The sequence below is a fragment of the Lipomyces tetrasporus genome, assembly GCF_029532465.1.
Source record: "Lipomyces tetrasporus strain NRRL Y-64009 chromosome Unknown POJ06scaffold_9, whole genome shotgun sequence".
NCBI classification, from domain to species: Eukaryota; Fungi; Ascomycota; class Lipomycetes; order Lipomycetales; family Lipomycetaceae; genus Lipomyces; species Lipomyces tetrasporus.
Genome location: NW_026611604.1, coordinates 477,731 through 491,021, shown reverse-complemented (window position 1 = coordinate 491,021; position 13,291 = coordinate 477,731). Strand labels below are relative to the sequence as shown.

General features: G+C 46.7%; 2 protein-coding genes and 1 non-coding gene across 3 annotated transcripts; 1 reads left to right on the top strand and 2 right to left on the bottom strand.

Annotated features, from left to right (window-relative positions):
* Positions 1-527: 527 nt before the first annotated feature.
* POJ06DRAFT_258959 (uncharacterized protein) lies at positions 528-2,638 on the bottom strand. The gene has a single exon (XM_056188312.1). It carries the CDS (start codon positions 2,514-2,516, stop codon positions 1,026-1,028), a length of 1,491 nt encoding a protein of 496 aa, XP_056041699.1. The 5' UTR covers positions 2,517-2,638; the 3' UTR covers positions 528-1,025.
* Positions 2,639-5,007: 2,369 nt separating this feature from the next.
* On the bottom strand, positions 5,008-6,501 carry POJ06DRAFT_200508 (major facilitator superfamily domain-containing protein; the record flags this gene model as incomplete). Its single annotated transcript, XM_056185193.1, has 3 exons — positions 5,008-5,977; positions 6,029-6,376; positions 6,431-6,501. The coding sequence occupies 3 exons, from the start codon at positions 6,499-6,501 to the stop codon at positions 5,008-5,010; spliced, it is 1,389 nt and encodes a 462-aa protein (XP_056041698.1).
* Positions 6,502-8,348: 1,847 nt separating this feature from the next.
* On the top strand, positions 8,349-8,438 carry POJ06DRAFT_t67. The gene has a single exon. It is a non-coding gene; the product is annotated as a tRNA-Phe (tRNA).
* The last annotated feature ends 4,853 nt before the right edge of the window (positions 8,439-13,291 follow it).

Sequence of the window (13,291 nt, the reverse complement as noted above, 5' to 3'; positions counted from 1 at the left end):
CGCGCAATTGCACGTGCTGCCCCTGCACATCTGCTGCAATTTGTGGTATATATGCCCTGTCTATGTGCCGGCGTTAATGCATTATAGGCATAACTGTTTATAACTGTCCCGGCATAACTTTTGGTCAAATTTGGTGAAGACCTAACCCGATGAGAAGGATTGAATATCGAATATCGGTCCTGCCTTCGGCTCTTGTTAGTTTTGTCGACAGATGCTCCTCATGCGGGATGATTGTTACAAAAACGGTGAGCGATCTTTCGATGTTACTTGTTCACAGCGGAGTTGGGTTCTGGTTTATACTGAGATGATAGATGTTGTACCTGAGGTGACTGCAATCTCATGGTGGATTAGACTTGGATACGCTCGGTAGTTAGTTTTTCTGGAATCACTCCAGCGTCTATTGCCAGTTTATCAACACTAAGAGTAACCAGGTTTCCTATGAACCGGCCAATCCTAACCTTTGTCCATTTATGCCCATTTCCTTCTATTCACGGAATCTACCACCATTTGCGTCAATGAATACTTAACGGCTACTTTTTGCGGTATGCTCAATAGGCGGTGGCGATATATTTTGAATCGTAATACTAAATTACTTACAGACTTATCATATTTGTATGCCAAGAAGTGTTAATTACGCAACTTGGCAGCTCCTGGGGTTCGACAAGCAACTGACATCGAGGATCTGTCTCTATAAAAATCAAGCAGTTACCTACCCAATAGCTGTGACACTATCTCGATCTAGCTGTGTGCTTAACCAGCATCTTTCATGTTGCTATCCCATAGTTAGCCAAACCATCCCAGACCTTGTGCATTGCGGCTCCGGGTTACCCTAAACCGAAGCATCTTGAGATTCGTCCGCTCTAATCGGCGATATCAATTCACGTTTCCTATAGGCTAGGCTCAGTGAGAATCCACAACAATGCGTACTATTTTTATGCAGTACTGTGTGGCCGCGATAGGCTATTTATAGTGCGCAACAATATTACAGCATGGATTGCCTTATAATACATTGCAACCAAGTGCAGCTACTCACGGAAGCGACTATATACTTTTTCTTCCTCCAGCCGTCTCCTGACAAGGTCTATAACTGCCTGGGGATATACATTTTCAACCTTTTCGCCGCCTTTGAGGACACGTGCTTCATGTCTCTTAGCCTCTTCTTTTGTCATCAAAACAATATTCTGAGCTGTCCACCCGTCTTCCAAGTGCCATTTTGTAAGCGCAATGCGACTGCCTCCGCTTTCTCGCGAGACCACCGATCGGCCACGGAACACCTCCTCCACCAGGTATCCAATGTCTTCTGTATCTAGTGGTAACTTCTGAGATCCTTCTAACCGCATCTTTTGACCGGCAAGATGATGCAAGACGGAGTCATAAGTTTTGACTCTATTCCGACCGACGATATACTCGTCAATCGGATATCCTCCTATATGTGTCAAAATATGAGTGGAAATCGCTAACCCAAAAATTCCCGGCATAGTTCCAAGGACGGGCAATATTCTTGCTCTAAAGTCCTGCAAAACTCCTAGCTCATTGACCTTGCCTTGTTTGAACACGTCCTCATCTAATGGTAGTAAGGACGCTTTCTCCGAGCCAGGCTTTTCGGAGGAGAATACGACAGTGATACCAGTAGTGATACCCTTCAAACGTAGCCGTCGTCTGGTCGCTCTGGCTAGTGGATCCTCAGCCGATCCCGAGATGTCGTCAATCTGGATCCTAGTTGGATCAGCCTTACAGCCTGCCCCCATCGCCGAAATAACTGGTAGTCCGTTATTGTAGCAATATTCTAGTAAGTCCACCTTTGTGTCAATATTATCAATTGCGTCAACGACATACGTTGGCCTTCCTTCCAATAGCCTGTCCGCACTATCCTTATGCCACAGCTCAACCTTCGTCTCAATCTCAACCCACGGTGCCACCTTGCTCAAGTACTTCCTAAGACTCTCAACTTTCGGTGTACCCACATCTTCCAATGTAGCGCTCGCATGCCGATTCAGCGACGACAGCGTGACTTGATCAAAGTCAATAATGCGCAGTTTGCCAATTCCGGATCGAACAAGCATGGCAACAATCCAACTACCAACACCACCACACCCAACCACAATCACAAACGCATTCCGCACCTTCTGAAGGCCCTCGTCGCCCAAAAAGACCCGATTGCGCGCGAGCTGCTCGTCTATCAGGTCTGGATCCCACTCAAACTTTGTGCCGGATTCGGAGATGGGTGCGAGAGAGTGGGACGCTGGCACGCCCAATTCATTGAGTTTCGTCACACGTAATGTTTTCTTGCGCGAAGACTCGGAGGAATGGTCATCGACTGAGGTACGTCGAGAAACTGAAGGCGTTGGATCCCCGACGTCAATTGATGCCTTGAGTTCTGCGAGTCTGCGGGATCGCTGGTAAGATTGAACTGTTAGCGTACATAGTACGGAGAATGCTGACGTTGCAGCAAGTGCTGTAGCTGCGAGGAGAAAAAATTTTCGTTGGGTGGTCGGTATGAGCGCCTGGCTGGACATCGTTGTGGATGGATTGCACTGGGATCTACTCTCGCACTGGGATCTACTCTCTCCCTTGTATTAGACGGCACCAGACCCAACGTTTTGACAACGCCGGGATCCGATGCTACCTTGCATGCCAGTCATGTGACCATGGCTAACCAGGAGACAAGTCTCAACGCACGCTACTCGCCCGAAGACTAGTAGCGTGCTCGCATAGAAAGACGATCTCAGTCTGTCACAACTCGAATCTGATTTGGTTAGTAGTAGACGAAGGGTTCGTGTACTAGGAACCTGATTTTGTTAGTATCATTGCATCGATAACTCCCCTCTTGCTACTGGCACTTGCTTACCTTTGAGAAAGGCGTCGCAGGAACGAGATCAAGTGGCTTTGTTCTCGCCATCTTCGACCGAATCCTGCGACGCCGCCTGTACGTAGACGAAATCTGGTTTGGAGCGATGGAGGCGGCGGTTGGCCGTATTATAATTGGAAGTCAGCTTTTGCTGTGCAAAGCTCATACGCGTCATTTAATTAACTTGTATTTTTGTGCAACATCGAATAAATCGCGCATGTGAGTTTTCTTGGCAGGATGCGTTATTGGTCACGGAAGCGAGAAATAGACGAGCACATGACTGAATGGCCGACGCGAGTTCGCGATCTGTTTACCAGAGACGCGTCCGTTCGAGCCCTAACCCCATGCTGCCAACAGCCGTACGCGAGCCCATACAGACCTTGTGCAGACAGTTAGCTCACATTCGACAATTTTAATAACCTAGCAGAGGGCACATTCGAAAGCTGAGCGGTCCAGAATACAGTGCTAAGCTTAGAAGGCAGCGGGAACACGATATATTGGAAGCCAACAAAGTAACGGAATGCGATCGCGGTTCGCATGTTTGTGTAACAGTGAATAAATGGCGCATGAAGCGGTTTCTTGGCAGTTTTGGATTAAATTAAGTCAGCTCACCTGTGATTTGTTTAGTTACTTGAGATTGCGCACACGACAATAAGTAGGCCTCGGCCGAAATATCCAAACCAAGTATATAAGGCATGACCAGGATGGTCCGAGGCTCGGTCAATGTCGTTAGGTACAAATTATTGTTAGTTATACAACTATTAATTACTCCACTAACGTGATCGGCATGCGAGCGGATCAACCAAGCGAGCGGATCACTAAAACCGACCATTCCATTTATTTTCTAAATAGCAATCCACAGCGAAGGTAAATAATATTATAGGCAATAAAAAATTATTCGTTATCCAGCTTACATGTACGAGAGTTATGTCCGCCTTCAGGGCTGTAGGCGGATAGGCGGATAGGCGGATTTGGCGGATAGGATATCCGCCGCGGATACGTATCCGCCATACTTTCGATTGGCGGATACAGATGCCGGATAGAAATCTGCCAACCCTCAGAGAGGCGGATATGGCGGATAATCCGTATATTCTTAATTAAATTGAAAAAAAGGTCAAAATCGAGCAGGGTTAGGGTCACAGTTAGCCCTAACCCTCAACTTGCATAGTTCGACTAGTCCGACAAGAAGTTATTCTAGCACTTATCCGCCAGATATCTGGCGGATCCGTATCCGCCATGCTGTCGAAAAGCGGATAAAAAGGCGGATACATATCCGCCAATTTCAAAAAGGCGGATGGCGGATGCGGATATGGGAAAATTTGGCGGATATCCGCATCCGCCACAGCCCTGTCCGACTTCTTTGCAACGCCCACATCGTCTGTTATTACTCGTTGCATCTAGAACTGGGGTACCCTGCTTCTCTCGCTGGACCATTTCTTCGTGTCTGCCGTTGGCCTTCTGCTGTGGTCAAAATAGTATTAGAAGTAATATATGACTAGGAGCTTCGCGTTTTCGTTTTTGGCGTTGTACAGTGTCCTGCAGTTGTGTAAGTTGGTCATTTAAAACCACGGCCTGATAGATCGCTATTTCCGCGCACTTCTTCATCTGATGAACTGCGACATTCGTTGGACTTGGCTCACGGTGCGACGTCTTAGATACTTTTTAATTGTCTCTGCCTGACGTTGTAACTGGACCATAGTCGTCGGCGTCTCAGGCACCCATAGCTCTTGAGATCCTTGTTGTTGCTGACTACTTGAATATACCACCAGTCTCCACCTACGCGCCGCTTTTGTTTGACTCTTGTCGCCTATCATATATCCATCTGTTAAGGACCAACCGCCCGAATACGATCCTCCTGCATCCGAAAAATTTAAATAAGCGGCCAACAATATATTGTGCAGCTCTCGGTCAAGGATTACCGGAACTATGGCAGATTACCCCGACGACGTATTTAGGATATGATTCAAAGTTTTCATTAACATTATGGCCCCTTGGGACGACGCCTAATACTGATATTGTATAACTAATCTACAAACTTACATCCATCTACTATTTGCAAAATTCAACTCTAACTCTACGCCAATATTATCTACCAGAGAAGTATAGAATGCAACCCAGCCAAGTATGCAAGACCACACTTCGAAACCGACACACCCCGTCTAATAAATAAACCGAAACCCAGTACTTCCATCGAGTCCATCAACCTTGCCACCCCTCTCCAACTTCACATTCAAGCGTCTCAACTGCGCTCTTAACGCCAATGCGCCCAGCATGCCCAATATAGCAAACAACGCACACACGCCAAATCCCAAATAGAACTTCGGCTCGCTTCCCTGGTAAAACAAAAACGGGACGATTATGTTGGGTATGTTGCCGCCAATGTTAACGAACGCCACTGCAGCAGCTCGTTTGATGGGTGGTCGAGGCACAGTCGTTGCCATCCATGCGAAACCTAGTGACCAGGAGTTGTAAATTTGGAGGAGGAACAGCATGGCGATATAGCGTAGAAATGTGGAAGTTGTCACAACGCAGATCAGAAAACCGAGAAGAGCGAGACATGGGCCCCAGAGCATGTGCATGCACCGTTCGCCGGTCTTGTCGGAGTGAAAACTATTTATAACCGACGTGATCGAGCACAGAATCCATGGCGGCGCGGTAAGTAGCAGTGTTTTCGGCCGACTAAAACCAAGTGAATCCACGATCGTCGGGAAGACGGTGTTGATGCCGCCAGTCATTGCGAGACTGAACATCATTTGGAGGATGATGAGGACTTTAGGGTCCTTGACCGCCATCATGAAGCCCGCCATCGCTGACTCGAACTTGGACGATGGTTTCCTGGTGGAGGATAATGGGGCAGCCGCCGAATCCTCGTCTTGTTGACCAACGTCTTCAATCATGCGGAGCACGCCGAGGAGTCGTTCTTCTTTTGACAACCAGCGCGTCGTAGCGGGAAGGTTTGGTAGGATTGGCATGGCGATTAAGGCGACGGCTACGGTAATTGTCCCTTCGATTAAGAAAAGCCATCGCCAGGCAGAGAGACCTAAAGTACCGTCGAGATTCTCGAGTACTCCATAAGCCACTAATCCAGAAAATGCACCAGAAATCCACGACCCGCAAACGAAGATAGCCCTGTATATTCGTCAACAATATTTCCCCGTCATTTAATAAATGCGTACGTACGATCGCTTTGCAATCTCGTATTTTGTATACCAGCATGACATGTAAAACACAGTGCCCGGATAAAACGCTGCCTCGGCAAATCCAATCAAAAATCGAATCCACAACAATTCGCGATAGCCAGTCACGATTGCCGTCAGCATCGACAACAATCCCCAGATTGTCATAGCAGCTGGTAAATATATCGATGGATGTCCGACTTTTTCGAGGATTAAATTCGACGGAATCTGCATGAGCGTGTAGCTCACAAAGAGAATGGAGACGCAGGAAGAGTATTGCGTGCCCGTTAGATTAAGATCCTCGATTAGAGAGCCAAGTTTTGCGGCTGCGATATTGTTACGATCGAGGTAACTATAATTCATATGTTAGTATCTAGTATCACAATCGGTTGGCGGGCGGACACACTTGAGCATATACATAGCAATGACGATAGGCAATATTGACATATCAATTCTTAATTTCAATTTCCTCTCCATCTCATTCCGTTCCGGAGACCCTTTCGGCGGCAACTTAACACCCACAAACTGCCCACCATATAGTGTGTCTAAGTCAACTGGTGGCCGGTCGAGAGCATCCTCGCTTGAAGTTGACGATACCGAAGCAGGTGTATTGACAAATGAGCTCGACTTTGAACTGTCATCAACCGCGGATAAGGACAAATCGTCTGTGTCGTGTATGTTCACTGCATCTGCACCCAGAGGGTCGTTTAATGGGTCAGTGTTATTCAGGAGCGGCAGCTCTGAGGAAGTCGATGCCGCGGACAACGTGCGATACAGCGACATGTCAGTATCCAGATAGACAAGATAAAAAGACTCTTTCACCACCTCTTGCGCTTATGCTCGATGTCGAGAGTTGTTCGCAGGGATATTCCGACTATGTCAACGGGCACTGTGATAAGCAATTTGCGCCGCTGCGGCGTCGAAACCGATAGGGCTCCCCACTTGTCACCCCGCAAAGCACGGGTGTGAGATCCCAACACACAGCTGCCACGGTTCGTATTTACAAATTACTCATTATGAGTGGAGCTATCAAAATTGTCCAGTAAATTGACTCTTCACTTTTAAAACTAGTGGTGGTTATTACCGAGGGAATGTCAACAAGTATTCCCCAAGTAGTGGCTAATTAAGAAACCGACGTCAGCCATCTATGAGTCGAAGGAATGACTGGGCGTCCCTTAGGGCGAATTGTGATCTGTGAACTTTGGGTAATAGGTGGAAGTTTAGTAATTTAAGTGTCTTCCGCCTTCGGCAATATATTTCCGTATACGGTCGAAAATAATATTGTCTTTACAGATGCCGGAGACAAGCATCTGGGTTGTGCGCTAGTTGGTCAACCTTGTGCTGACTTCGTTAGCTGAAGCGTTAGCTGGAAAACCAGCCCCTTGTTTGTACCCGTCAGTCGAGTAGTGTAAGACACATTCGATCCTATCAGCCCAAATCCTCTAGGGCGAGCTTTGCGTCTAAACTGTTCGAATAACTTACTAGAGATGGCCAAAGTGTAACAATTTGGAATTTAATGATTACATTCTAGTATTTTCAATCGACCTTTTAAATCGCTAAAATTGTGAACTATTCCTACTTTAAATAGGATGAATAATGGAGTGGAGTTCAAGATACTAAATGCGAAACGAGTGTCCTGGTTAGTACGAATCAAAATAAGTCTTTTGAACCACCGTAAAGTGGACGAAGCTTATGCATGGCGAACTAGCTTGGTTCGACAAGCGAGCCATTTTATCCTTAAACGAGTTCAAGGTACCCTTATAATCATGGCATCAGGATACTGCGCGCTAATTTGTGTACAATGGAACCGCATATATTCCCGAGAGAGGAATTCAAAACGATCCGGTAACACACCATAGTATTGCATATGGGTTTTGCATTCGCCAATTCGTTCAACGTAGTAGGAGGACGTAACCGACTTACGCACTTGAACGAAAGAGCTATCAAAGCTAGCGAAATGCGCAAGACCCAAGCCAGCATATTTAAGGGTCTCTTGAACTCGTTTAAAATGTCTGGTATACCTGATATAGGCATCGACGAGTGCATATGCGTGGTTTGAAGGAGAGCAGCCGTCGAACTCTTTATAGAATTCGCAGGACGATGAAGAAGGCAAGGACGCAAACTCGGATTCAAATGGGACCTGACGTTTGCTACCTTGCGCATCCGCAGCAGTGATGGACCACTTTGGGTAAGCGGAACAAAAGTGGCTTGATGATATTTTTGTTAAACCTAGGTTCTCTCTGTCAATACGTTAAAAACCAAGGGTAAGGGTTCTAGCATCAAGCCGGGTTGGGCCCCGCTGACGACTAATTCGTCAATAGGGTGCGGGGTTAGCTCAGTTGGGAGAGCGTCAGACTGAAGTGATACTTTGGTTGTTAATCTGAAGGTCCTGTGTTCGATCCACAGACATCGCATTTATTTTTTCCCAGTCTTTCATGCTGTTTCGACAGATTGGGGTTTTTACTAAGGAGATGAATCTTAAACCTGACACGAGTGACTGGATTATAGGGCAGTGAAGACTCAGAAGAGGGTCATCGGACAGTAATTTCCAGATAGATGATTCTAAATTGATATCTAATCAAATGAGCAGAACCGTTTGCTTAATTACTTTAATTAGCGATCAGTATCGTAAACTCTACACATGCCACCTGTTTGGACGTAGTCTGATATTGCATTAGGCATCATTCCAGAGTCGTGCAAGAGATGAAACGCTCATACGTGTGACTACTTGCGCGTAATTATGATAAATGATCTGATTGAGTTCACTAAGTTAGCCCAGGGCTGTAAGCGGGCGGATTACGGATAGGCGGATAGGCGGATTTTGGGTGATTGGGTATCCGTGCGGATGAGGATCCGCCACACTTTCGATCGGCTGATGCAGATACCGATACAAATTCGTGGCGGATACATGGCCGATAATCAAGAGATTACTTAATTAGGAAGGATTGAGGCAAAAACCTGCATAGAGCGTTCAAAACCTACTCCTGCTGTGCACTCACCTTAGCATAAAGCAGCGCAACCTTGGGTAATTAGTCAAATTGCAAGCCGAAAAGCATGCAAGTGGCGCAACATTTACAACTTCTTATAGCACAAAGTAATTGAGACGTTTGTGGCGGGTGACCATACGATCCATTTTTGATCCGTTAGTACAGAAGATAGTTAGCTGCAGGACTCTTATTGAGAGGAATAAGCGGAATAAGAAGTTTGCTGTAGATAAAGGTCTATTTGATGCCATCCTCCCTATCTGATGCAGGAATCCGAATAGACCACTCTTGAAGAGGTTAGTCCGTATAGACCAATCCTATATAGGTAATTGAGGTGGACCATACTTTCGATCGGCACATGATGATACGGATGCATGTCCGCCACCTTTGTGAGGGCGGATGGCGGATGCGGATATGGAAAAATTTGGCGGATATCCGTATCCGCAATAGCCCTGTCAGTAAGGACCATTCTATTCAGGGACTGAGAGGCAGCGTGAAGATAGTTCAAGCTGCTGAGAGTGGATTTTGGAATCTGACCAGTACGAAGTAAGCTGGCAACGACGGAACAACTTGCTGAACATATGTAAGTCTGATTGGGGAGACAGATATACCAAATCGTGAAAAGACCACACGGCAATCGCGTAGGTCTGCGAGTATTTTCGACTGAGAATCTCGGGTTCACGGGCTACGACTCCGCAGTAGTTTGCACGTTACAGAAGCTATGCCGCCTAAGAACTGTCGCGCAGTAGCATCTAGTAGCCAGCGGCTCAGGGTATCTAGACTTGCGGCATCGACGATCTTGCAACTTTTTGCATATATCTTGGGTACCGCGAGGGTGTTCGCAGGAGTCCAATGAGGAGTCGTTGTTAGCAGACCAAGACGGCAAGGTCGGTGACCTGCATTCGCATAATTAACTCGGCGCCGCATGCTAAACTCTCTCAAACTCTAGAGGTTAGTTACCTAACTTACCTTCACAGATAGTCGAACCTCGCGCAAAGCCTGAACAAATCGAGAACGTGAGGCACTGCAATCGCTGTGTATTTTTAAACAATGTACCCGTAAGTCGCACGACCACACAGCAGAATAATATAAGTAGGAGCGAAATGATGGTACAACCTGAGTCGGGATCTCGGGGACCGATGCACACGAGAATAGTCCTTGATTGCGCAGGGTCAAACAGGCTGGCCGGTGCGGAGGCAAAGAAAGCTTGTTCGCTGGAAGTTTATTTACAGTAACAATTCCCTCAGTGAGCATATCTTGCCATACAGTATTTCAATTTACGCTAGTCCCCAAAAGGAATAGGTATGTATCAAGTATAGAGGTCCGAGAGCACGTATGCTCCAGACAGAACTCGTTAGAGGTATACTTCCTACTATGTAGATAACAGCACAATAGCGTCGGCAGACCGACTACAGTACATGTATAGGGTGCAGCAGTTGATCGTGTTTTAGAGTGGAGGCTGGATACTGCTCTCAGGAACTAGGCTATCGGCAGATCCTGCGTCTGGGCTCAGAGCTGTTTTTTAACTTCTTCACATTATCTCTTCTGCCCGGCAGTGGCATAGATTAATACAGCAGCGCATTATTCTATCGAATCTTCACAGTTTGTCAGACCATAGTATTCGCTACAAAAGTGTCAAAACAGTACTTCACTCATCATGATTGCCACTTGTTGATATGAATCAATTCGGCGACAATTTTCGCCAACTTTGGCGCAACTTAATTTACGGCTTACTGATATCGATGCAGAGCAAATCCACTCTTGGATTAAGCGATTGTCAGTGCCTGTGGCGCATGCACTTTGCGCCGCCGCTTATGATATTTGACCCGCGACGGAGTATGTCAGCCACTTGCGGTACCGATGTGTCTTTATGCACCCATCGTCCCCGGCAACCATAACTTTTTCCAGCGCACTTTTGTGATAGATGCGGTCTCCGGATGCGTATTCATTGGAAAGCGAGTGTTGTACTGGTTGGAACATTAGTTTGAATTCTTGGCCTTGCAGTACCCGATAGCTTGCTGAAGACGAGACTCGTCCAGGCCGAGACTTTCGATGGAGTGCTGGTTCCTGTTTTTGGAACACTTCTGAAGCAGATGAAGACAAGTTTTAATCAGGCTCTGAAAGAGAGGGTCGAAGGAATGGCGTAGTCAGGCGAGTCAATGAGCAACACGAGCTATCCAGGGTTAGTGTGATTTTGAGTCAGGCCATCGGAAACTTGCAATAGAATCAGTGACTTTCGTTTGAATCAAGGGATAATATTAAAAATGCCACTGAAAAGTTTTATAATATCAAAAATGCCATTTCGCATAGTACCCAGCGTACCCAGCACTAATCTCCGAGGGCCCCGGTACCCACTCGCAAACTTAATTTGCTTGATGATAGCAATCGTTACACTATGAGCGCGACGCGTTTCTGCGAGTGGCTTCTCGAATTTTGTTTGCCCCTTGCTTTCTTTAGTCTTTTATAGTTACAAATACGTTGATTTTTTCAAAACAACAAGCACTGGTCGGAGTAGGCGAGATCGTCAAAACATTGTGCGCATTGTATGAAGTCTCTAGACTTTGATCGCATGAGTTACGGTCGATGGTTGGGAGAATTCTGCCAGATACGTTGGGTACGATGCGAAATGGCATTTTTGATATTATGAAACTTTTCAGTGGCACTTTTGATATTATCCCTTGAATCAAACTCGTGATTGATAAGGTGCTTGCACTTCCTGTGGTGGAGCATGGCAGGCTATCTATCTTACCGCCGTTTACCGCCTTGACCGAAGGAGCAATTCATGAACGGCACAAACCTTAAATGATGAGGGTAAGGGTTAGACTTCAGGAGAAAACCGTCGCGAATAAGGATAGTTCGCGGGCGAGGATTAGTAGCCCACCACATAATGGAATTGCACGAATTTAACAAGCGCGCGTTATTGCCAATGTAATAGTACCTTCTGGACGAATGTGCTACTTATTCTTGCGAACCAGCGAAAAGCTGGATGGCTGGAACGAAGCGAATGATTTAAGAGTAGGCCCGGTAGAGTAAATTCGACACCCCGCGACGGCGCACTTGCGTTACTAATTAGAGTTCTAGGTATGTGCTCCTTCGATAACCACTCTGAATACTTGTCGCGGAAGTAGATTATGCGCATAAGCTACTTTGCCTCTTGGAAGGCCATTTTCTTTCGGTCGCGAACCACATATCGCTGAGTTGCGAATATGAAATTGTCAGAAGTTGACGATTGTTCTGTTATTGTCGCCATTCGGGTGTCCAGTCGATGTAAGCTCTATTCATATCAGGTGAACGATAATTCTCAAGCAAGAGTACATCTGATTTCGTGGTGAGACTGAGGCATCCAATGCGCCGCGCGGCGTCGCATTGGTACCTTGTACCTCCTTCACATATTGGGGCACCACTCTGGCAAATAATTTCCACCGAAGATGATAATATCCTCCGTAATTTTGTCCGATTAGCAGGTTTATTCTTGACGCCAGATCATATTAGCCTGCTGGCGGCTGTCGTACCCGGGGTAATCAGCCCACTGGGCCGTTGTTTTTGACGTTACAGGTGAATTTGACTACATGCACTTGCGAAATTTACGGCGTTGATAAGGCATAGCAGCATATACTCTCCCATTGGAGTTCGCTAGTTGAGTTTGTGTACTGACTTGGAGATTGATTTCTAATCTGGTCTAGCCCATGAACGTGGCCAACAGCAGCATTACACCAACTATTCATTGACACTAAACTGTGGGTCCCTCATAAGCCGAACTTTCGCGCAGGTACTTCGTTGGTGCAGACCGGAGAAGTACTCTGGCAGTCTAAGACGAGGCGCAAAGCTTGTCTCGACGCCGGCAATGATTTACACTAGTGTGGCCGGAGATATGCGGTTTATGATTTCATTGCAAAAGTGGCTGTCGGTCTGGACTGCGGGTATCCGACAGGCATGCTCCGCTCTGGCAAGTCAAAGTGTGATATCTGATAGTGAGTGTCTTATGATAGTTGGTCTCTATTAATGCCGCGTCAATGTCGTGTGACTCTAGGCCTCGTCAGGTAGCTGCATCTTCTCCAAATTATGGCAGCATTGAGGATGAGGTGAGCTGATAACAAGCTGTGGACCGTGGTACCGCACAGACAGCGCTACCTCGAGAACGGGTTCGCCCGTTATTATTGCGACCAAGCCTTGGGCGAAGGCTTGTGCAGGAGTGCCGAGGCTCACTAGTCTGGCAAGTTTTACCGTCTCAAGTTAAGCTTCCACACGCAAGCAATTGTTATCATTCATATCAGCCTCCCGCC

Excerpts from the sequence above, each read along its gene's own strand:
- POJ06DRAFT_258959 (XM_056188312.1), bottom strand. The coding sequence starts at position 2,516 with ATGTCCAGCCAGGCGCTCATACCGACCACCCAACGAAAATTTTTTCTC.